General features: G+C 30.5%; 2 protein-coding genes and 1 non-coding gene across 3 annotated transcripts; 1 reads left to right on the forward strand and 2 right to left on the reverse strand.

Moving 5' to 3' along the window:
• Window positions 1-3,465: 3,465 nt before the first annotated feature.
• On the reverse strand, window positions 3,466-5,881 carry LOC113870454. The gene is made up of 5 exons (XM_027507046.1): window positions 5,783-5,881; window positions 5,517-5,737; window positions 5,258-5,402; window positions 4,998-5,144; window positions 3,466-4,431 (listed from the first exon to the last, which is right to left on the reverse strand). Exons 1-5 carry the CDS (start codon window positions 5,879-5,881, stop codon window positions 3,466-3,468), a joined length of 1,578 nt encoding a protein of 525 aa, XP_027362847.1.
• LOC113870554 lies at window positions 5,385-5,491 on the forward strand. The gene has a single exon (XR_003505576.1). It is a non-coding gene; the product is annotated as a small nucleolar RNA R71 (small nucleolar RNA).
• Window positions 5,882-14,800: 8,919 nt separating the features above from the next.
• On the reverse strand, window positions 14,801-15,420 carry LOC113869904 (uncharacterized protein At5g65660). The gene is made up of 2 exons (XM_027506423.1): window positions 15,107-15,420; window positions 14,801-14,971 (listed from the first exon to the last, which is right to left on the reverse strand). Exons 1-2 carry the CDS (start codon window positions 15,335-15,337, stop codon window positions 14,801-14,803), a joined length of 402 nt encoding a protein of 133 aa, XP_027362224.1. The 5' UTR covers window positions 15,338-15,420.
• Window positions 15,421-26,793: the final 11,373 nt, after the last annotated feature.

Consider the following 26,793-nt stretch of genomic DNA (forward strand, 5'->3'; position numbering starts at 1 on the left):
AAAATAAAATAATAAAAATATATAATTATTTTTTTAAATTTATATATATATATATATATTATATATATATATTTAATTATATATATATATATATTATAATAACTATATTTATACACTAAACGACAAAACAAAACCTGGGTGACGCTTCTTTGGTACCTCCCTTAAGATATTTTTAAACTTGGAAAAATTCTTCAAGTCCATAGGCCAAAAAGAAGAGCCCAGTCCTAGTGTCGCGTCCCCACAAATGGCTTGCTATGTAGCCACATGATACAAAGTAGACAACTGCCCCAATTAAAATTAAATTTCCTGTGATCTTCTTTTTTCATTCCTAATAGCACTCTGCTGCTTATCAACCCTGAAATTGGATATTAATGAACCAAAAATTATAACAAAAACTACTAAAAGTTTAATAACTTAAAATTAAAAAAATTTAAAATTGCAAGAAAATAATGCTATTATAAACTATCCTACTACTACTGGTATTCCAATTTATGGAGAGTCTGATAGATGAACAATTTCCTTCTCCCTCTGAATTTCTCCTCCAAGATAAATTTTAAGCCGCTGTCCATTAACTTTGAACTCTCTGTCAGATGAAGGATCTTGAATTGTAATTGCTCCAAAGGGAGAGACCTCCTTGATTACAAATGGGCCAGACCATTTTGACTTTAATTTGCCTGGAAATAACCTCAGTCTAGAATTAAATAGTAAAACTTCTTGTCCAGGCTGAAAAACTCTGTGTTTGATTGCTTTGTCATGATAGGTCTTGGCTCTCAACTTGTAGATTGCAGCATTTTCATAAGCTAAATTCCTCCATTCTTCTAACTCAGTGAGCTGTAATTTCCTTTGTTCTTATGACACATTCTTATTCAAATTCAAATATTTGATAGTCCAATGTGCCTTGTGCTCTAATTCCAAAGGCAGGTGACAAGCTTTTCCATATACCAGCTGATATGGAGACATGCCAGTGGAGCTCTTGTAAGTTGTTCGATAGGCCCACAAAGCATCATCTAGCTTTGTTGACCAATCTCTTCTGGTGTTGCCCATTGTCTTCTCCAATATTCTTTTGATTTCTCTATTTGTCACCTCAACCTGCCCATTCGTTTGTGGGTGATAAGGTGTTGTCACCTTATGCTTGACATTATACGTGGTGAGAAGAGATTAAAGTTGCTGGTTGCAAAAATGAGTGTCACCATCACTGATTAAAATCCTTAACACCCCAAACCTCACAAAAATATTTTTCTTTAAGAACTTGATCACAGTCTGGGCATTGTTTAGGGGTGCTGCTACTGCTTCAGCCCACTTTGACACGTAATCAATTGCTACCAAAATATATTTATTCTGAAATGACGATGGGAATGGTCCCATGAAGTCCATGCCCCAGCAGTCAAAAACTTCCACTTCTAAAATGTTGTTCAGAGGCAATTCATTCTTCTTAGTAATATTTCCCATCCTCTGGCATTTATCACAGCTTCTAGTGTAAGAAAAAGAATCCTTGAAAATTGTTGGCCAGAAAAATCCACTTTGCAACACCTTTGCAGCTGTCCTATCTCCATTAAAATGTCCTCCATATGGGGAATCATGGCAATGCCATAGAATGTTTTGAATTTCAGCTTGTGGCACCCACCTCCTAAGTATATCATCTTTTCCAATTTTGAACAGGAAAGGGTCATCCCATATGTATTGATTTGAGTCCTTGAAAAATTTCTTTTTCTGCTGCCATGTCAGATTTTCTGGGATGATATTGGATGCTTTAAAATTGGCCATATCAGCAAACCATGGCCTTTCTGCGATAACCAATAGCTGTTCATCAGGAAAATTTTCTTGAATTTCCTCTGTTGCATAGGAAGATGAAGTCCCTTCAAGCCTTGATAGATGGTCTGCAATCACATTATCTTTGCCTTTTTTATCACAAATTTTCAGATCAAACTCCTGTAACAGTAAAATCCAACGAATTAGTCTTCGTTTAGACTCTTTCTTTGAAAACAAAAATTTTAAAGCAGCATGATCTGTGTGAATAATCACTTTGGACCCTATGAGATATGATCTAAATTTTTTCAAAGCGAAAACCACTGCAACTATTTCTTTTTCTGTTGTGGCATAATGTGTTTGTGCCTCATTTAAAATCTTACTTGCATAATAAATTGTGTGAAAAACTCTGCCTATTTTCTGTCCTGAAATTGCTCCTACAGCAAAGTCACTAGCATCACACATAACTTCAAATGGAAGATTCCAATTAGGTGCAGTGATCAGTTTCCTTTTTATAACATTAAAAGCATGCAGGCAGATTTCATCAAAAATAAAGGGAGTGTCTTTGTTCAAAAGTGAGCAGAGGGGTTTAACAATTTTTGAAAAATTCTGAATAAATCTGCGATAAAAACCAACATGGCCCAGGAAACTCCTTATCCCTCTGACATTCGTTGGAGGTGGCAGATTTTCAATGACTTCCACCTTTGCTCTATCCACTTCAATTCCTCTTGCAGAAATCTTATGTCCCAGCACTATACCCTCTTGGACCATGAAGTGGCATTTTTCCCAGTTGAGAACTAGGCTAGTCTCTATGCATCTTTGCAAAACACAAGACAAATTAGTCAAACACAAATCAAAAGAGTGTCTAAAAATAGAAAAATTGTCCATGAAAACTTTTATGGACTTTTCAATCACATCAGCAAAAATGGCAAGCATGCACCGCTGAAATGTAGCGGGAGCGTTGCACAGCCCAAATGGCATTCTTCGGTATGCAAAAACACCGAAGGAACAAGTGAATGAGGTCTTCTCTTGATCTTCCGGGCTGACTGCAATCTGGTTGTACCCGGAATAGCCATCTAAAAAACAATAAAACTCTTGGCCAGCCAGTCTTTCGAGCATCTGGTCCATGTATGGCAATGGAAAATGGTCCTTGTGAGTAGCTTGATTCAGCCTTCGGTAGTCAATACACATCCTCCACCTTGTCATAGTCCGAGTGGGGATGAGTTCAATATTATCATTCTTGACCATTGTCATGCCTCCCTTCTTAGGCACTACTTGCACTGGGCTTACCCACTCGCTGTCTAAAATGGGATAAATCATCCCGGCTGCTAGAAGCTTCAGTACTTCTTTTTTCACGACTTCTTTCATTGTTGGATTCAGTCTCCTTTGTGGCTGCACAACTGGTGTAAATTTCTCCTCCATTTTAATCTTATGCATGCAGAAAATGGGACTGATTCCTTTCAAGTCTGCAATAGACCATCCAATGGCTGCCTTATGCTCCCTCAAAACTCTTATTAGTTTTTCTTCATTCAACTAAGAGAGTTTGGTACTGATTATCACTGGGTAAGTCTTCTTTTCCCCTAAAAATACATATTTTAAGTGTGGGGGCAAGGGTTTCAATTCTAGCTGTTGTGCATCCACTGAATTTGACTCTTCCAAACTTTCAGCATTTGTATTTTTCTGCAACTCAGGCTGAGCATCCAACTGCCGTACAATTTCTTACAACTCTTCATCGACTTCTTCATCATTGTTCATGACAACATTGACTAAAGTCTTTTTCAGTGGGTCTGTACAAATTTCAGCACCAAAGCTTTTTGCTGAAATCAAGGAATCTACCATATCCATCCTAAAACAAGTGTCTTTCTCATCATTCGGATGTTGCATAGCCTCAAAAACTTTAAAAGTTACCTTCTCATCATGCACCCTTAACATTAATTGTCCTTGCTGCACATCAATCAAAGCCCTTCCAGTGGCTAGAAATGGTCTTCCTAGGATCACAGGCACCTCAGAATCTTCATCCATATCCAAGATAACAAACTCTGTTGGAAAAATCAGTTTGTCTACCTTCAGCAACACATCCTCCATTACACCATATGGGTATTTGATGGACCGGTCAGCTAGTTGGAGAGCCATTTTGGTACTTTTAACTTCCCCCACTCCCAATTTCTTCAAAATAGATAGGGGCATCAAGTTGATGCCGGCTCCCAAGTCGCATAGAGTCTTTCCAATAGTCACATTTCCTATAGTGCAGGGAATTGAGAAGCTTCTTGGATCTTTCAACTTATGAGGCAACTTTTGCTGCAATATTGCACTGCATTTTTCGGTTAAAGCTATTGTAGCATCTTTCTTCAATTTTCTCTTCTTTAAAAGCAAGTCCTTTATGAACTTGGCATACAAAGGCATTTGTTCTAACGCTTCTGCAAATGAAATATTTATGTGCAGCTTTCTGAAAATGTCCAGGAATTTAGAAAATTGCTCTTCCTTCCCTTTGTTCTTGGGAATGTGTGGATATGGTAGCTTAACATAAAGAGGAGGAATTTGAGGCTTGCATGAGTCTCCCAAAATCTGTTTCTTAGATCTATTCCAATATGCCTCATCCACCACTAGTTTTTGTTTTGGTGGAATTTTCTCCTCTTCTTCCTCTTTTGCAATCTCCAATTCTGCTTCTGGTTGCTGTTCTGCTACCTCTTTTTCTTATCCAGCAATTTCATCATCATCTTTTTCAAGTGGTTTTTTCTTAGGTTGTGGCTCTATCACCTTTCCACTCCTAGTAATAATTGTTTGGCAGAATTCTTTTGGATTTTTCACTGTATTCCTAGAAAAAGAGCCTTGAGCTGGTTCATTTATTTTCTTTATAATTTGCCCCATTTAGTTCTCCAAATTCTTCATTGAGGCTTCTTGATTTGCCATCCTTGTGCTTGCATCCTGCATAAACAAATTCGTGGTTTGAGTTAATTGCACAAGTGCTTTTTTTCAAGAGATGATAACTAATCATTTGCTGGTTGGTTTGGTGGCTTCATTGGTACTGAATTTTGAAAATTTTGCTGCTGCCACTGTCCTCCTTGCTAGTTCGGTCTTTGTGCAGGTGGAGTATAGTATGATTGGTTCAGTGGCTTGGTATTTAAGTTGGAATTTGGTCTGAACTACTGCTGTTGACGTGGATAAACAGGTTTCTGCTGAAAGTTTTGTTGCTGCCACTGCAATCTTGAATTAAAATTCTGTTGCCTTGGCATGTTATTCATAAAGTTCACCTGTTCAGCCCCTTGTTGCTGCGTGTATTCAACTCTGTCTTCACTTGTTCCCTCATTGTATTCCTCTTGGCTGATGGGAGCTACATAGTGCACTAGTTTATTCCCTTCAAACTTCATGTTTTCAAACTTAGCATTGAGAGAATTCAACTATTGTGACATTAATTTGTTCTAGGCCAGCAGTGCATCCAATGTATTTAACTCCAACACACCTCTTTTAGAAGAGTTTATTTCCCTATGATTGTAATTGTTGGATGCCAAACTTCAATAAGTTGGCGTGCTTCTTCCAAGGTCTTTTGAGCAAATGAGCCTCTAGCTGCTGCATCTACCATTGTTTTTGTTGCTACATTCAGCCCATCATCAAAGGTTCTCAATTGAAGCCATTCAGGTAGCTCATGATAAGGGCAGCTTCTCAAAAGTTCCTTAAATATGTCTCATGCTTCTTGAAGTGTTTCATCTTCCCTTTGAGAAAATGCCAGAATTTTTTGCCTCAACTTGATTGTTCTAGAGGCTGAAAAATACCTCGTCAAAAATTTACTCTCTAAATCATCCCAAGTAGTGATACTTCCTTCCGGTTGGGATAACAACCAACTCTTTGCCTTATCCCTTAAAGAAAATGGAAAAAGAGACAACCGGATAGCCTCATCACTCACACCATTCATTCTAATCATTCCACAAATGGTCAAAAAATTCTGAATGTGTAAGTGGGGATCTTCGGAAGGATGTCCAACAAATTGCTCTTGCTAGACCACTCTCATAAGGTCAGGTTTGATCTCAAAGTTGTTTGCCTGAATGGGAGGTCGAACAATGGAGGTGGGGTTTCCTCTCGGTTTTGCACGTGCATAATCATCCACAGTCCTTCGTTCTTCATTGGGATTTCCTTCCATTTCTGCAGAATTCTGCTCTTGTGGGTCTTCTTCTTTTTCTTTTTCTGAAGTTTGTCCTTTCTTTTTGTTCTTTTTCTTGAAATTAATAATTGGCTGGTCAAGTTCTGAAGATGAATCACTCTTTTTGATCTTCTCCTTGCCTCGCATCAACCAATTCAACTACTGCACTTAGGTTCCTGTCACAAACCTTAAACATAACAAACGTTATTAACCCAATCTAACATATTCTCATTACCGTTGATATTAACAATCATTATCCCAGGCAACGGCGCCAGAAACTTGATAAAATTTTTTGGCAAGTGCACCAAATCGTTGAAGTTACAAAGATTATTGTCCACTGGGATAAGTGTTAAGTATCAAACCACAAGAATATTACTAGTTGAGTCACCAAAAATAGGGTATATATACTAGTATGAAATTCACACAGCAAAATTGTAAAACTGAAAGTAAAGATGTTGGAATTACAATTAATAAATGGATAAAAGTAAAACTTAATATAGAAAATAATTAACAAGACTGCACAATGTAAATAACTCAAGTAGAGAAAATAGGTTTTTTTGCAAAGATTAATAAATGGGTTGAGTTTAGAATCCCTTATCCCTTTCCCCTTGCTTAAAATATAATTGTAACTCAAAATATAGTCAATCTAATGGTCAGGTTGTCTAAATTATCCAACTCCAATCCCTTGGTAATTGGTTCTAAAATGACTTTTAATCTTCTAATCCTTTAGGTAAACCAAAAATGTTCAGCATTAAGGATAAAACCTATATAACCACATTATCATAAATTTCTATTTCTAGACAATTCATAATAAGTATTTTAACCACAGTCCAAGAAAGTCCACAACTTTCTAGCAATAAACTCCTTTTCATCAACCCCATTCACGTATAACAGCGAGGCATTAAGTTCAGAATTAAAAAGTTAGATTAAAGCTTTCATCTTGAGTCACATACAATGCTTAGTTCATTGTAATGGGTAAAGGTATAAGTTCATCTTTAGTCAACCCAAAGAGATTTAGCTAGACATTATGAAAGGAAATGAATTAAAACTGAGATATATTGCAGAAACGAAATTCATAGTTATAGAAAAGCTTACAGCAAAAGGATAAAATGAAAGTGTTACTGTTCTATTACAAAAATTAGAGAAGATGAAAAGGAAATTCAAGTTCCCATGAGAATCCTTCTACCAAGATGTCAAGAAATAGCCCTCGTTTCCTATTCTACGTAAAACTGTATGAAAACCTAAAAAACCGTGCTCCAGAATGTTCTAAAAAGGAAAGATAAAATATGCCGCATTTTTAGAATTTTTTCACTTTTATATGCATCAGTCAGCATCGTGTCCCCACAAATAAAAGTCTGTGTCCCCACAAAGTATGTCCTGCAGCACTTAACTTTCGTCCTTTAGCCCAATTGCTACTTTTTGTCTAAATTCCTTCAAAAATTCAATTACCAACATCAGAATATAAATGATCTATAAAAAATTTTCAATACTTGTAACATACCATTGAATTTTCTAATTAATTGCATTAACTTATAATTTAAATCTAATGAAATATGCCAAAAATCTCTAATTTCCTATATGAGTTATAGACTCATCATGACCTCACTCAGGCGAGGAGTCGCAGGAAAATTTAGTAGTTCTCTGGATCTAATCTCACCCAGGCGAAAATGCTTCTCCTCTAGGCGAGATGCTTCTCGCTCAAGCGACGTGTTTCTCACTTAAGCAAGAATATCAGAAAATTTAGAGGTTCCACTGTCTGGTTTTCTTGCCCATGTGAGGGTTCACTCGCCCAAGCAAGAACAGATCTCGCTCAAGCGAGAATTGGCTCACTTAAGCGAGAGCGTGCGGGCTGGAGGGGTATTTAAAGGGGGCCTCAATGCTTAGAAACTTTATTTTCTTACCAAATAGCTTCTCTCTCTCTCTCACTTTCTCTCTGTTTTCTCTCTTATTACTCTTAGAGAAAACTTTCTCAAAGCTGAATTTCTTCCCGATCAAAGCGAGATCTTTCATCTCATTGAGGTCTAGGTGAGTTCTCGGAACTCAGTTCTCAATTTTTACCTTGTTTCTTCTCTCTCTTCCTCAAGGGACTTAAATCGGGTTATTTTGAGTATATTTAAGCTGATCAAGTTGTATTTCACACCCAAAACGGTCGATATCTCTACGAAACTCACTATGAGTACTATTTTGGAACTCACTCTAGTTGAGGGGAGCTTACCTGATTTAATCCAGTCCATTTAATAGAAATCGTGATGTCTATATAAGTTATTTCATTTTAGCTGAGAATAATGGGCAATATGAGTTAACTTTAGACTAAAATTCAGATTCTGTGGATTTAAGTAGATTCCACTGTTGTCTGATGATTGTTTAGAAAATCGTGTTGAAATACAATATGTTAGAATATGGGGATATATTAGTTGAAAGTGTTAATATGTACTTAAATACTTAGTATTGTTGTTAGAATATGTATATAGCTGAGTTGTTGAAACTAGGTGAAATAATATGTCTGACTGAAATTGCCGAAATTGAAAAGATAAAAAAAAAAAAATTGTTGTGTTGTTAATGCTGAATAAAAATGTATTTATTGTTGTATTGCTGAGGCTGAAAACAAAAATTTTGCTGCGTTGTAATATGCTGATTTAACTTTGTTGCATCATATTCATTATCATCATTTAGAACTGATTAGGATGTTAAGTTGTGCTGTATCTGGATCCAGATATTGGGATGAGTTGCTCTCAAACTGGAAAATAGTTCCTCTGGATTATTTAGGCTGTGAAATCAGATGAAAACTGAATCGCTGCATTTGTATTAGATGGGCTGGGAATGGGCTGGAAATGCTGCATTGTTGTATTAAAGCTGTGTAATGCTGTGTGCTGACTAATATGAGTTGTTTAAATAATTTTATCTATATTTCATTAATAATGTAGTCGATTATATAAGTTCATCCTTACATTTTGTTGTATTGGTATGTGTGTGCTACAATGATCATACAATGGTATGTGATTAGAAGGTACATGAAATGCATTTATTTCTCAAGCTGAAAGGTCTACCTGAGAGATTTTAGAGTTAATATTTTAGAAGAACATAGAGTTAACCATTTTGTTGGGTTTGATTTGAGTATTAGGCCTAGACTATTGAGTCACTAATTGGCCAAGGAATGTAATTACATTTTAAACTATTGTATTTTTAGACCCTCACTGAATCATTATATTGTAAATATATATAAATTTTGTGTAAATTTTAATATTATATGGAAATATTAAAAAAATTTCGTTATTTTGTTAACATGAATGCCGAAGATCCATTTTTCATAGGGTTATGCTTTTAAACCCATATATATAAATTAAATAAATAAATTCAGAAAGATAAGCAAAAATATCATTGTTCATAAAAAAAGATTGTGACATGTAGCACCCTATTATAACGCGTGCCAAACTTTTCCGATGATTGTTCGTCTTCCATGCATGCGGGTGCTTGCATTAATAAAATCAAATTCCTCGTCAATAAACTGTCGTCCTCCACCAGACGTCGTATGTGGAAAATATCTTTTGAAATGATAGTTATTTGCAAAAGAAAGAAAAGCATTACATAAATTTTATTAATGAAATTGATTGTTTTTGTTAACATATATATTTTTTATAAGTATAATATATTTATAAAATAACATTGGTCATATTTAAATGAACTGATAAATAAGTCATTGTAAAAGAAAAAACAAAATATAAAAAATAAATAAAATTTATCTCATAATTTAGAAATAATTTTATTTTTTTCAAATCTTAAAAAAATTAAATAAAATTACCTTCTAAAAAATAGATATAATAACAAAATTTTATTATAGGTGTTGATATAATAACAAATTATGAAATTTTAAAATGATGATTTTTAAAAAAATAATTTTTTTAAAAGTAGAAAAAGACGTCACGCCAAAAATCGCTAGAAAAATATTTAAATTTTTATAAAACACTATATTTTAGTAACTTTTTCTTTCTATTTTATATATATATATATATATATATATATAAAACGCTTCATTTCCGCGCTGTTTAGGCCTTTGGGTCCTTTCTGATGTCACGTAGATCTCTCATTGTAGAGTTTAGTTGTTTTACCTTTTTTATGTTAATCAAAATAAACGCCCCAAAATCGTCTTTGTTTGTTCACTTTATGTCCTGATAAGACCAACCATCGAGTTTTACAAGAACATACCATTTCATATTAAAAAAATTGTATACATTGTTTTTTAGTAAATGTGGTTCTCTTATAAAATTTTACCAAAAAGAATAAATAGAAACATTTTATATAATTAGAGCCTCCATTTACTCTTTTAGTTTTTCCCCTTTCTTAACTTAATCTCAATCAAGCTCAAACAATCGATTAGCTAGGTCCCACTCTTTTAAATTTAATTAATCACGCATTAATTTCATGTGAAAGATTCACTATTTCACTTATCTGTATTCTTATTTTGCTGTGCCCTACTATATTATTTCCCCTTGCCCCCAATACATGTCAACTTGCGTTACATAATACATGCTTTTTCGAATTATAAATTTCAAGTTTTATCTGTAAACTGTTAGTGCCACCATGCTTAAACAACCTCAGGACGAGGAAAGAAAGGTACATATAAGAATCTATCTCAAAAGCATGTGCATCTGATCCTACTCAAATTTTATAGGATGATATAATAGCCATGTCCTGTTATCGTAGAAGACATGCACTAGGCATTCTCATTTCATATTCTTTTATATGCAGCTAATGCTTTTGTTAACTAATTAAAAATGCTTAGGTACTCCTGATTACTCCATTGTGTACGTAGTTGAATGAGATATCGCCCCAACAACATATTTGTCAGCAAACAGCTGATTGTTTATAATAAGGATTAAACCGTATATAACAAAGATAGATTAGTAGTAAAGCACTGAAAGAACAATTAGTACAATAAAAAGGACAAAAATGAAAAATAATCAAATAGTTAACATCTAAAGCTGATGTAAGAACTCCACTATGTTAGTTGTCCAATGTTCCTGCTGCCCATAAACTAATACAGTTTGATCTGACACAGCAACAACACTTATCTAAATTTTGTTCGTTCGCTGCTTCCCACTTTTTCCTTAAACCAATCCAACTCCTTCAACAATTGAATAGATGGAGTTAGTACTTAGTACTAAAGTAACCTAGCTATAAGCTTATAAATTTCCCTCTATGGGTATTTAATGAGACTTTATAACATATTTAAAATATTATTTTAAAGAAAAATAGTTTTAAAAGTTAATTTAATTTAATCCAATAATCTTTGACCTTATAATTTTTTAAGTTGAATTTTTAATTTTATAAAATATCATTTGTTTTAGTCTTTAATGTGAGTAAAAAATATTTCTTAAAATCAAACCACTCGCTTAATATTGGTTGTCTTTAGTAGAAGCGGGCAATGATGAGGATGGAAAGTGGAATATTTGAATAATTAATGTAAAGGGAAGATACATAGGGGTGGGATATTGGGGTATTGCATGATAGCTAGGAAAGCAGAGTGGGAAAGGGACGGAAATATAAAAATATAGACAATTTCAGTGTATGATCTGTGATTTATACCTAATTTTTGGAGGATTTCCTATGTATAATAAGTACTCATCTCATCATCGTAGGAGGGACTACTAACAGGAACAAGATATATTTTGTGCTTCATCTTCATATGTATGCATAAACCCCACTTCATTATGAGTCCCCAAAAGACTGGGTTATATTATGCTCCTTGATAAGGCCAGGGACAAACTCCAGGACTCCATTATGTATATTATATGTTTTTTAATCATTTCATTTGAGGCATGATGGGCCATTTCAGATATTTAAGTTTATTTGCTGCATCAGTAATCTATTCAGGGCTTCAGCAATGGGAAAATTATGCTCCACCACCAATTATCTTTTAGCAATATATATTTATCCAATGTGATTTGTATTTATAAAATATTGTTAATAATTTTATACAAAATGTTATTTTATCATCTAATTATTTGATTGTAATTATATATTAGGTATATTATTTGTATTAAATTTTATAAAAAAAATAGAAGATAATTTGTGTCATAGGAACTTATAATGATCGATTTTCAGATTAAATTATTTAATAAAAATTTACTAATGGTCTATAAATTAATATAACTCATATTTACATTAGTTTTTTTTTGTATTATATATATATATATATCAATCTGTATTTATTGAACTTTTTTAAGCAAGATTTTGAATTCAAGTTCATACCTTTGTTTTTCATTCGCCATGCTAATGATATTTTAAAATGAAACAAGATTACCTCTCTTATAAAAGATACATATAGTTTTGCCAAAAAAAAAAAGTCACGTTAAGAAAAATATTTAGTTTTAATTTATATGTCATTTTAGATAATTAAATGTTATTTTATTTCTTTCATCTTATAATATTTTGCTAATAGATTGAGGAATATATCAATTAAAAACAACATTACAGATATTTTTGTAGGCCATTTGATATTTACAGAATTTTTCGACATCATTTTAAAGAAGAAACCTTTTGAACTAAAGGTGTTATGGTTTTTTTTCCGGTGGACCCGGCAAAAAAACCCTGCAGTAGGACATGGAAGAAATAGTGGGAAATAATTAAGAGAAGGAAAATTGAAAGGAAGAGTAAATGTAGGCCCGTTCGCTACGTCTCGTCAACTTGGTCATTAATATGGAAAAAAAAGATATTATTATTTACGAAAAGATATTTGTATATAAATTTTTATAGCATTATATTACTTTAAAAACTTAAAATAATAAACAAAGCTGTACATCTTAAAATTTTTAAATAAGTAAAATATATTTAGAAAATTAAAATGAAGTGTACATTAATTCTTGATTTAAAATAAGTTGTGTAGGTAAAATATTTTAATCTAAAATTTAAAAATTACAAAAAGGAAAAGCTTGAAAATTAACTACCTGGACAAATATTCCTAGTCTTTCACTTTACATGTTTTTGTTTTACTTTTGATATTTCATGGTGTATAGTATATTAACAAGGTTATGAATTACAACTAGTACATAATTGTCACTTAAACACGAAAAAGGAATTATTTTTATTATCAATTAAAAATACACTTTGCATGTTGTAAAAAAAATTCCATAAGTGCAAAAAAAATATTAAATAGAGGTGTGTTTTGCTGAATTTTAAATGGTAGGAAGTGCAATTAAAATTTTCTTGTTATTATCTTTATCTATTCAAATAAAATTTTCTTTCATCCTATTTCTACTCCGTTTTTTATTTTCATGTTTCTTTTCCCTTTATTTTTTTCATGACTTTGTTCAAACATAGGGTGTGGGGACACATCGTGTGCAGAGAGCGCCATAGACTCACTTGTGAATCAAAATGAGCGTACCAAGGAAGTAGAAGGGAAAGGTGGAAAAAGTGATAAGTACTGGTTAATAATCACGGAAGAGTACACATATCTGGCTGCAACAAATAAAACCGCAAGCTGCTTTGAAAATCTAATAAAATCATGTAACGTCGATTTTATAACCTATGGTATTTAAATAAATTTAACGTGAATCCAAACAAGTTTAAAATTATAAAAATTTCGTGTTAAAGCCAACATGAAAATTAGGTCAGGAGAATGCAGTTTGGTTTGGCTTGGGGTCCCCATTGCAAAATAATTCGGTGCGGGTCATAAAGTCATCATGTTTTTCCGACTGCCTCTCCCCAAGGGGGACAATGGCCAAACATTCTCCACTAGGTCTAATCTCATTTTCACACGTACGTTTCGAACCCTTCTTAATGCTTCTTATGTTTTACCAGGGAATCGATGAGTGAATGCGTCCTATAATAGTTTCATTGGTTCCATTTGCGTGCTTGATGGGATCATTCGCCTATACTTTGTCTTCTAAAGATTTTGGCACATCTGGTGGCACCTTCTCATAGGACCGAAACATAGGCGATTAATTTAATTGATTAATAGAAGTCACACATACATACATATATAAGCGCACACGTTGATTCTTGATTGGATTGATGCAAAATTATCCGAGGTTGATTGATTGATATCGGGTATGGTGATAATTATAAGAATATTACAGTCACCTTTTTATTTTTTTTGGGTTTGGACGTGTCTGCATTATGAAGATGCATCACCAATTTGCCATTCTCAGGATGTAGCTAACAGAACTGGATATGATTAACTAATTAAGGCTCACATTTCTAATTATTTTCACATGCACCTGCGAGGCTTACCTTTCATATATCAGGCATGCCAATTAAGAGCTTGGTTTTCGAAACGATAAACTCTACCAACCAAGACATGGAACGTGGGCTTTATTGAATTCACAGACAAGTACAAACCAACCATATAAATACTTGCGTTAAGATTGCAACTTGCAAGTAACAGGTATACAAATTGAATTTTGTTGTATTCTAGCTAGCGAAAACCTTTTATCTATTCTTGATTAATTGGAATAGACAAACTAACCCATTCATCTAGCACAAATTCTTGTCGTAGCTCGGCGTGGGGAATAAGTAGAGTGACAAGTAGGAAAAGTTTGCCTCTTGTTAATAATAGCGTTCTAGCTTAAAAGGATACCGCTTTAACAAAAAATTGATCAGAATTAATTAAATTTCGTAAAGCTATTTAAACTTTGTAGGTGGAATATGTAGTTCTGAAGCTGAAAGCAAAGGAAAAGCCAAATTAGAAGCTGTCAAGAAATAAAACCGCTTTAAGTCCCTTAAGTTAATAATTACTACATACAAGAACATAAATATCAAATTCGATGAAAAGGTCTCGATGAGGAAATTGACCTGCCACCTATGCTTCCCATGGTCGCTTTTTTACTCCTCACGGTCATAGAACAAATGGGGGGCAACATGCATATATACACGCATCAACATCAACAATTAATTAACATGCTTCGGTTGCTAATTAATTTATCAATACAAAGGCACCGCCAGTCGCGGCGGTTTTGGCGGTGGCTTCTCGACGGTGATAACGATGTTCTCTAGCCGCGGAGGTTGGCACGGGCACGGCATGGCTATAAACTTAGGCACCTCATCCCCGGGCATCAACACGGGCAAGCTCTCACCCTTGCTCTGCTTCAAATCCTGCCCACCAAAAAATTGGAAATTCAAATTACGTACCACTATAATTACATATTAATTTATAGTATAGTTTAAAGTGGCAATTACGACATGAGTTTGTTAAAAATAATGCTTAATTTTTTATAAGCATATAATTACCGCGGAGTGAAGTTTGGGTTTAGAGGGTGAGGATTGGGTGTGGGAGTGTGCAGGGTCGGGTTGAGATAAAGATTGACGTAAAGAACGGAACTTGTCCCAGTGGTAGCAACAAGAGAAGATGCCGCTCAAGCTGAAGATGATGATCAAGAGCAGAGCAGTGCCCAAGGGGAAGCCAAGGGACGGTCGAGATGAGTCCATGCGGGGTGGGGAAAGATCTTGGCCCTCCATCATCCACACTCCTTGTTGGTGTTGCTACTGTGGCTAATTTTACTCTTATGCTCATGTATTTGATATTAATGAGGAACGAGGCAAATATGGAGAATTTGGAAGTGTGGGTTTGGGTTGGAGTTGGAGGAATGGATGAGGATATATAAAGTGTTTGAGACGACGTAAGGAGTTAAATGTGAAGGTACGATATTATCCCTTGTCCCGTGTCCAAGCCACGGTACGGAAGAACGGTTGTTGAATAGTCATCTTTGAGAGCCATGATCGTTAATGAACGCTGCTTTATTCTTTCGCACCCAGGATTTGGTGCAACTTTCGGATCAATATTTTTAAATTTAATAAATAATCACAAATATTGCATTAAATAAAAATTCGTTAATTTATTAGCAAATTCCGTAAGGTTAGTAGGGTTTAAATAGATATTAAAATCTATTCTGATAGATTATATGCATGAAAAAAAATGATTTTATCGTTTAGTTTTTTCTTTCTTTCACCCATCTCACATCATGCAAGTAGGTGTAATACAAATATTATAAAAATATACTCTTTAATAATTTTTTTTTAAAAAAGCTTAATTTTAGTGTACCTTATAAAAATGAAAAATATTACTAATATTAACAATTCATAATTGAAGATAGTATAAAATTTGTTTACACTGTCAGTGTAATTAAATTAAATTCATAAAAAAAAAACAACAGTTGTTTTTACATTATTTTATTTTAATTAGAATTTTAAATTTTGAGACCTTGAAAATTATAGTCACGTTGAAACTAAATAAAAATTAAAAAGACTTTTTGCACTCAACTGTAATAATCACATAACTAATGTAGTATTTGAATATTAAATCTTGGATAAAAAATTATAATAAACTTTGACATGAATAGGGTTGCAAGGAAACAAACGAACAAACCACTGCGACTATTGAGAGGTACGAAAGGCTGCGGGCATTTGTACATGTATGCTGTTCCCTATTTGTCACGTGCCTTCTTTTGTGTGATTTCTAATGATGGATTAGTTTCCCCTCAATCTTTAATTAATCGATTAACTCTTTATTAGATGAAAATTTACGGTAACGGATTACCTCTTTAAACAAAATTGCAAGATAGGAAGATATACTTAGAATAACCATCAGCAAAGTTTGATAAATATTAATTTCTTTGCTATAATCACATTTATAAAAGGAATATAATTTATTATAAAAATAGTATTCATTCCCCCAATTTATTTTGTTATTGATCAGAGCACCTTAATGTCAATTCTTCTTCTTTTTTTAAAGATTTTATATGTTGATAAATATAGCTGTGATTTTAAACAGTATTATACTATTCATATGCTTTGCGCCAGTTCAATATTTGTTTGGCTTATAGTTGAAATTTCATTTTATTAAAATGAAATTTACTTAGGACAATAGATTCACTAAGTATTGTACAAACTAGTTAAAGTAAATTAAATTCGTAAAACTTTAAAAATTTTAAAATCATTTTATTTTAATATATATACTGTTAAACACGTAAATTAATTAGTACAAAGTTATTTTAATTTAATTAATAGTTTCAAGTTTGTATTTTTTACAATACAATAATATTCAATACTTTTCAATTACAAAGATAAAATAAACAGTTTGCAATTATAAAAAATAATATAAAATGATTTTTAAATTTAAAAAATGAATTAAAATTATATATAATATATACTATACATTTAAATATGTATATATTAAAATATTATTATAAAAATCAAATAATAACATTTTATACCATTGATATTTTATAATGAAATAAATATTCTATTTTTAAACAGTACAATGATCAACTTGTATTTAGCTCATGCTGTCACCTTCACCCAAAGTCTCGATATCATTCTCATTATTTTATTCTTTGTTTTTTCATACGATCTTAAGATTCAATAAACAAACTGTTGAAATATATTGCATGTTTATTGGAGTTCAAATTAAAAAAAAACTATAAAATATGAACAAATGATAAGAAAAAAAAAAAGCAAAGTTAAGAAAAGGAGCACAAAAAGAAAAAGTTGCATGAAAGAAAATGGTGAAGAATAATTTTAATGGAATTATCATTTTAAAAAAAAACTTATTTAAAATATTGTTAAAAATTTTTAAAATCAAAATTGAAAGAAATAATCTACTAATTTAATTAACTTGAAAAAAAAAATGATGTCCTATGCACGAAGGCGGGCTACCCGAAAAACGTGGAGATCCAACCGCATCAATTCAAAATCACAAGCAATAAATAGCCTGGTTCAGAAAAAATAAAAAAACAACCTGGTTAATCCATGTTAGTTTGGTAATAATATTTTTAAAAAAATTGCATAATTATTAAAATTTTGAACTCGATTTAAAAATAGGACATGCTATTGTTAAAAAAATTAATTATTTTAAGAGTATAAACTCAACTTTAATATATATAAAAAAAAACCCACTTGTAATTAATGTGAATCTTTAAATATTTAAAATATCATAACTATTTAAAATATCATGTAATTCATTAAAGAAATTGTATAATATTTATATTTTAATATTAAAAAGTTATAATAGTTAATACTTATGTTTCTTATTTTGACATAAAAATATCATCGCATTTTAATACATTTCTCATATTCATAAACACTAAAGTACGGTAACAATAGAAAACGGTAAAGGAAATTGGGCAATGTAATCTTCAGCTTTATACTTATGGCATTTGCATAACTGAAACATGAAATTAAGGTCTCTTAATAATATATGTCGTATAATTCCATTACAAAATTATACTAAAACTGACAACTTTTGCGAGACGCTAAACATTTTAATAATATGTTTGTCTATATCTCCAAAAGCTTGGCTGAAGGATATTATTGAAGTGTCTTGGAAAATGTCATATATATTCTGAACTAACTTTGAAATATACAGATTTTAAGTGAAGAAGAAGAAACAGATCCATGAAATATGGAAAGAAGACCGACAAGGGTAGAATCGCAACGAGCAATCATGCACATACAATAAATTTTATCATAATTTTATAACTTTTTTTATTACATCATCTTATTTATTAGTCCTTTCTCTTCTCTTTTTATTTTAATGTTAAATTGTAATTTTTTAAAATAATAATAATAATAATAGTATGATTATTTCAATCCGATCAAGCATGTAGGATCCAATGAATCGCTATGCACGTTAAGTAGGCTATAAAGAAAATATATATTCGTTAGCATTCTAAAAATATTTTACCAAAAAACATAAATATATAGTTTTTCATATATTAATAAAATTTTAGTATTTATTTATTCTTTATTTTAACCTGTGTCTTCAGGATAGGGATGACAATAGGTAAGGTATGAATAGGATACTATAGTATCTATCTCTATACATATATTTAAAAAAAATACTCATATTCAGCCTTATATCCACGTGGATATGAAAATTAATCCTTATACCTATACTCTTTGGATATCTGCAAACCTACCCATCTTGTACTCATTATCCGCACTTATTTGAAAAAAAATATTTTAAAAAAAAACATGTTTATATAACTTCATATAAGTAGTATAATAATAGAAAAATTTAATAAGTAGTTGGCGAACAAGATGCAAATATAAATAAAAAATAAATATTCAAAAATTACAAGTGTTATATGTATCTTAATACAATAATTTTTTAAACTAAAATTTTTATTAATAATAAACAAAACTAAATACACAAGTTATTTGTCGATGATAATTTTATCTTGTTTGAGATTCGATCGATCAGCAACATCAGAGCGACAACGAAATAGATATGCACAATGAGCAACATTAGATTGACAACGAAATAGATCTGTACAATGAGTGACCCTTTGTGTAGGATCACGAAATAGATATGCACAATGAGCAACAGAGCGACAACGAAATAGATCTGTACAATGAGTGACCCTTTGTGTAGGATCACTTGATGACTTATTGTGGCGTTATTGACAACTAACTTTAACGAATAACATTTCATAGTTGCTAAGTTTTAATAAGTTAGACATTGATAATAAAAGTAGAGTTAGGGCAGAGAAGTTCAAGTATTAAATAATAACGAAAAGTGGATACATAAAATATTTTTTTAACTTTTGAATCTGAAATTATAAGAAAAATAATGGATTTCATTAAAATAATATAAATAAATAAATATATATATATATATATATATATATATTAGTATTTTTAACTCATTTACTATACGAAAGTATTTTATCAAAAATACAAATTTTTAAAAAATTATTTTAATGAATTAAATATTTATAATGTATATAAATAAAAGAAAAATTTTGAATAAAAGATAAATACTCACAATAAAATTTTATAATAAAGAAATATACGTGTATATAAAAAAATTACTTTTTTGTCTGAAAAAATTAACAAATAAAAATTAATAATATTTTTTTTATATTTTATATCTTTCTAAAAACTTCTTTAAACATAAATAAATGGTAAAAATAATATTATTTAGATTTAATGAATTATAATTGTACTTGTAATGCATATGTTGCATAGAAAAATATTATTTTAAATTAAAATATAAAAAATAAAATTTAAATATTATCAATAAATAATAAGCTTACAATAATAGTAGGTGATTGTAAAATTTATAAAATATTTATAATATATTTACTATTTATCATTCACTTTATGATTTAAATATTAATATGATTTTATTGACAAAAATATTTGTATAAAAAATATTTTATCTATCATATATAAATAATATTTTTAAAAAAAATTTAATCTCATATCAACTGTGTAATAATTAAATTATATTAGACTAATTAAACAATATAAAATAGCAAATAAATTTTTCTATTAAAAATATAAATTAAAATAAATTTTTTGGTTTACTTTATTATTAAATATATTTTTATATTAATCTTATATAACTTCACATAGGTAGTATAATAATACAAAAATTTAATATATAGTTGTAAAATAAAGTTTATATATATATATATATATATATATATATGGAATAGGATCCATTGACACTAGTATAAGTCTAAAAGACTTATACTAATTCCAAACTGTACAAATTAAATAATTTAACTGTTAAAAAGTTATATTTTTTTATTATTTTTTTATGAATACTTATATACTCATACTTATATCTATCCACGTTAAAATTTGTAAATATTTATCTATACCCATAATTGTACTCATATAATAGATAAATACTTTATTCATTATAAGTAAATTTTTTTAGACTTATATTAATTTCAAACCATATAAATTAAATAATTTAACTGTTAAAAAGTTATATTTTTTTTTTATTTTTTTATGGATACTTAGATACTCATACTTATATCTATCCACGTTAAAATTTGTAAATATTTATTTATATCCATAATTGTACTCATATAATAGATAAATATTTTATTCATTATAAGTAAATTTTACGAGTTAACATAAGTACTTTATTCGTTACCATCCTTATTTTAAAATGATTAACAACACCCATGAAGAAAATATATAAGACTGGGCTATGTGATGTATCTTAAAAGAAAACATGGCTGGCGCTCACAGCAATGGATAATTGTCACCATCCAAAATTGATATGCCGTGTGAAGTTCAAATACTTTGCGTGCTTACGAAATCCTTTATCTATATTTTGACTTCAGAACACTTGGCTTCTACCATCCTTTAATTTAAAAGACTTAAAATGGCAATTAGACCTAGGTCTGATGGACACTAAAAGAATACCTGCAATGGGTACCAAAGGAATTTCATTATTCAATGTATGGTATCAAAGTACATTATATGAGATAAACACGTCCCAATCTATGCAAATCATTGGCAAGTCTTTATCTATTATTCTGCTGATATACATACATCTAAATTCCCGTTAAAAAAAGAAAGAAAAGGCTGCTTACACTAGCAAGCAAAGCTAGCTGACACAGGCAAACCTCACTTGTAAAACAAGGTCAAGACACGATGGAATTCACTAATAAAAAATATTTGTTTCCAATCAAATAGTATTAAATCTTTGATATATCACAAATAAACCAACTTGGTATATTAGATATTTTATGGGGGGTGCAGCATATGCATTTATGTTTCTCTGGCTCTTACTGTCAAGTCTTATCCCCAATTGGACTACTAGCTGGAGCAAGTGGACGCTAGCTTGCTTTCCAAGTAGGGAAACAACAATATCATCAATGATATATGGTACCATATATGCTTCGTAAGCAAAGAGTGGGTTCTTAGGTGGATGGTGCCCAAAATCCCTGAAATGCTGCCAGGACTGTGGGTCTTTTTTATCCTTTGGTACTAATTCGCCAGAAATTCTCCATTTCTACTTCATATTCATGATTGGATTCCGGGACCATTTTGAGCACAAACTTAAGTAGCGGGCACTTTATGTACTACTTTTGGATTTACAGATCTATGTTATGAAAATTAGCATCTATATGATATTTCTGTTCTGTCTCGCATTGTGCACGCAAATACCTTTTGTGAAAGTCTTGGTTACTTATTATGTATCTTTTGCTAATTGGGACCAGTTCAGTAACATCCATTATCCAATTCATAGAATCAAAGAGGTATATGATGCTTCCACTTCACTTAACCTTTAGCTAAAATACTATATACATGCACTTATAATATGCTATTTATTAATAATGTTCAATGTACATCACATACATCATGTCTTTGATGGCTCCACTGCGTTTATACCTACAAGTAGGCTACAGCTGAAATCAAATTATTAAATATAGACGATAAGATTTTTTATTATTTTTTATGGGTGCTGCCCATTGATTTGATAAAGACTTTAATTTATAAGATTAGGAAATCGACATGGTTACGCTTTTCGCCCAATTAATATTATATGATTAAACGACCAGTTTATAGTGCAAATTTGTAAACTTATCTTTCGCTTGCATATATCAGTACAAATATTATGCCTCTTATGCTCTCCATAAAAAAAAATTGTATAATTTAACAAATAATCTGAATTATTTTTTGTTTCTTTCAGTTAATTAATATAAAACTAGAAAAGTTATCATTTCCTGATTTTGTATGTATAATAATTAAGTATGATGGGTCACTTTATTCATAAATTAAATAAATTATTTATAAATAGCTTTGCGTATTATTTAAGGTTATTGTCAGAATTCTTATTGATGAAAATTAAGATAATTTTAATATTTGGATAGATATGTACATGTAAGAAACCTATACAGTGAGAACTATTATTGTTTTTATAAGAGTATGAAAATAATAAACCTCGACCATTAATCATTCACAAACATTTTACATGGTTAATGATAAAGATCTTTCCTTTTTATTTTTGTTTTTGGGTGCTAGGATGGGTGTGGTCATATCATAAAATCTTGCTGGGCACCACATTGTCATACGTTTCCTAATATTTTTTCCCATACTTTGTCATAAGAAACCCAACTCTTTTTGGTGTTCTAAACCCAACACGTTGGATCACTTTGTGCTAGAAATGCTTGGGCCACAAGAATGGGCTGTTAGAAGCAAAGGCCCACTTCCAAGATGTGACCCACACTATAGCTGTTGAACAAAAACAACACACACACAAGTACACTACAGTTGTTAACCCAAAATAAAACATACACTATAGTTTGACAAAAAAAAGGTAATAAAAAAACACACTATATAAAACTTAATTTCATTAAAATTAATCATACTCAATTTTAGAGGAAATCAACAATTGATTGATAGGAGTAAAAGCAGAAAAGAGTATTCTGGCATCACGATATGGCATTCATTCACAAACTTTGTAACAAGGCATAGGATTAAACTGGTGCAACTTTTGATATATAAAATTTATTCAAAGGTTCCATTCCTATGCCCATAACTAGAAAATTTGTAGCTGCAGGAAAGTTGATTCCGTTGGAAGCTAAGATTTGATTCAATAGACGAAACAGTGGATTGCAAATGAACGAGAAGAAGATTAGCTTCAATTCAATAGTAAACACATGGGTGACATTGTTGAAGTTGCAATGGTGTTGAGGGTCTACCTAACAAAAAAACAAAGAGCATAGTGGTACACGCTAGTCTCTTCATCAGAGGAACACAGTGTAACCACAGCATGAGCGAGAGAGAACGCACGCACGCACGGTCACGGTCACGGTCACTAATTAAAGCTTTCACACGTGAGTCTAGCCTAGGAATTTAGGGTGGACCCCACTTGTTTCGTTCACCACAAAACTTAGAAAAAGTGGTTTTGACCCTACTGCATCGTTGCTTTCCCTGTCAGTCACGAGCCACCCACGTGCCAATCACCCTCAAACTCCGTTTATAACTCCAACGCCTTAAGTTACCCATTTTCGCTTTTATCAAACTCTCACCCTCAACGTCAACGTTACAATTAAATATATTCAAATTGAAAATAACTGGTCTTTTTAATACACATCTAAAGACACATAATAAAAAAAAATTATAAATAATTAAAATTATATCATTTATTATATATAATTTCACATTGGCTATCACTTTGTTATTTTAGAATATAAAAAACTGATTATTACTTTTTTTCAATAATAATTTTAATTTTAAAAATTAAACTGTCAACTAATAACTAAAATAACATTAAAAGTAATTATCACTTAATTACTGTAATAATTTCGGTATTTTTAATATAAATATTTTAGTAAAATTAATTTTGACCATATTAATAGGTAAAAAAGAAAAATCTTCGAAGATATGAACGTACAAATAATAAAAAAATAAAGGAAAAACAATAGGGTAGCGGCAAAAGTGGACTTCATCCGGCATTGGGTCCCTGTGTCGCAACACAGCCCCGCAAAACCTGTGGCTCTTAACCAAAGCAAATCTTTTTATTTTTATTTGTTTTGTTGGAATCACATTATAAATAATTATGTCGAATTATTAATTGTGGAATTATTTAGATTTAGATTCGATAAATCGATGTATATTAGGGTTACGTGTTTTTGTTCAGCTTTTGGTTCGTTAATCTAATTCTATCCTCACCCATAACCTTATCCCTTGTCCTTCTCGTCAATACATTCAACATCCTTCTCAACCCTATCGATACCAATACATTCATAAACTACTTATTATTTGCATTATTTAATCGTCAAATTACCCAAAACAAAATATTAACATCTTACATATACGGAAGTTTCGTTTGCTCTGGTGGATAATGTTGTTTCCCCTTACGTCTAAAACTTTTTATAAGGGGAAAAAAATGAGATATTATATTAATATTATGTTTGGTCAGATGTATTTAGCAAAAGAAAATTAAGAGCGGAAAGTTTTTAAGGAAGAGTGGAGGTTTATATGTTTAAGTGAGAAAATAAATTAGAAAGAAATTATAGATTAAAATGACACGGGACTCACCAAATTTTTTTAAAAAAATAAGTATATATATATATATATATATATATAGATAGATAGAGAGAGAGACAGATAGCAAGAGATCTAGTTATTTGTGATATACTAAATAAATAATTATTAAATTTAATACAAAATAAAAAAATAATCACCACCAATACTGTTTTTAAATAATAAAATTAATTTAAGATAAAAGAAGTATAATAATTATTTTAATAATTTTAAAATTATAGAGTCTAATGTATGAATGCCATTAAATATTATAATTTTTAATACAAAAATCATTATTATTTATTTATTATACACGTAATAGAAAAATGTTACTTTAAAATTCAGTTATTTTAGAAAATTAACGAACAAATAAAAAATATGACATGATTGAGAATGATTAAGAGTTTTGTGACATATTTATAGTTATCTTTTTACAGTCTTTTATATTAATTTTTATAATATATGTAATTTTTAAAATACACCATATCTTATTTATTAATAAAAGAAAATATACGATGAGAAAATTTAATAATTTGATTATAATTAATTAAGATTTAAATAATGTGGTATGTTAATTAGGGGGTTGAGATGAAAGGGGGGGCATGATTATTAGGAATTAAAATTAGTGAGGAGTGACGTAAGGTGATGATATGATTATGGATGATGATGGGTATGAAACATTTTAGCAACACCATTGCGAGTAGGATCTATATAATATAGTGTGTAGGTTGAGAGAGAGAGAGAGAGAAATATTGATAATGATGAAAAGGATGAGTGATGAGAATTGTTATGTGTCCTACTCAACACCCGGCAAACCCACTTTCCATTGCCGCATTCTTGTCTCCCCCAATCCCTCTTTTCCCCTGTCCCCATCTCCTTTTTATCACCTCTCACCCCCCCCTCCCTTTACTTCACTCCTTTCTAATCATTTCTTTACTTTTATTTTTTATTTTTTTTCATTCTTTCAAGTTATCAAATCTTCACCAATTCATTTCTCATGTATTCAACATTATTCTTTTATATCGTACTAGACATTATTTTAATTTTTGAAAAGATTGTGATTTTTATAAGTTTTTTAATTTTATTTAGTTATAAATTATTAAAATGAGATTTTTGTCTTAATTTAATAAATTTTATGATTAAATTTATGACATAAGTTATCATTTTAAAAAAATATTGAATGAATATTTAATTAATTCCGGTATTCACACATATTAACTATGGCTTTTATATTGCTACCTATTTTATGAAAAATATTAATTATATATGATAAAATATTTTCTACAAAATATCTATATTAAAACAATTAAAAATATTTTTAAATCAATTTAAGTATTTAAGTAAATTACAAATAAATAAAAAATAAGTATTTAGGTAGCAATTATTTAAAAATTATAAAATATTTAAAGAAATAGATAAAATAAAACTATATTTTATTTATTTAGTGAGTACATTCAATTCACCCGATCACACGTGTATTGAATTTTATTAAAGATAATAGATTTTAATCATTTAAAATAATAATATTTATCAACAGATGTTATCTAAGTAACGCGTCAGATCTTTTTATATTCAATTTTAAACATAATTGTCATGTTTTTATATTTTTATATATTTACTTAAATGAAATTTCTCTCGCTTAAGCAAATGTATAAAAATACACAAATATGACCGTTTTTAAATATGAGGAGATCTGAATCCGTTTAAGTAACAAATAATAACTTAAATAAAATTTTGACTTTAAATTTTTATCCAACAAATTTTTGGTGGTAGAACTAAAGTCGATAATGTAGCAAATAACATTGTATCTGGTAGACCGCTCCTAAACTTCATAAAACAAAGTCTTAAAATAATATATACTGTGCTCCATGCTTTTTGACAGGTGAAACATGCAAAACCACACCAAATTCATTGACATATAGTACTCTATTAAGAAGATTAATTAGTTAAAGATGCTTCAGCATTTTAGGAATGTACACGACTTAAATATTAAATGTTATTTAATAATTTGAAAGATAATCTAGTTTAATTTAAATACACTTTATGACACTTTGTCAATTGGATTTGTTTTCTTCTCCCGTTGGATGAAACTTGCATCGATATAGTCTAATAAGATTATCAAAGCATTCTAAACATTTTTA

The sequence above is a fragment of the Abrus precatorius genome, unplaced genomic scaffold, assembly GCF_003935025.1.
Source record: "Abrus precatorius isolate BTA unplaced genomic scaffold, Abrus_2018 Scaffold6, whole genome shotgun sequence".
Classification (NCBI taxonomy): Eukaryota; Viridiplantae; Streptophyta; class Magnoliopsida; order Fabales; family Fabaceae; genus Abrus; species Abrus precatorius.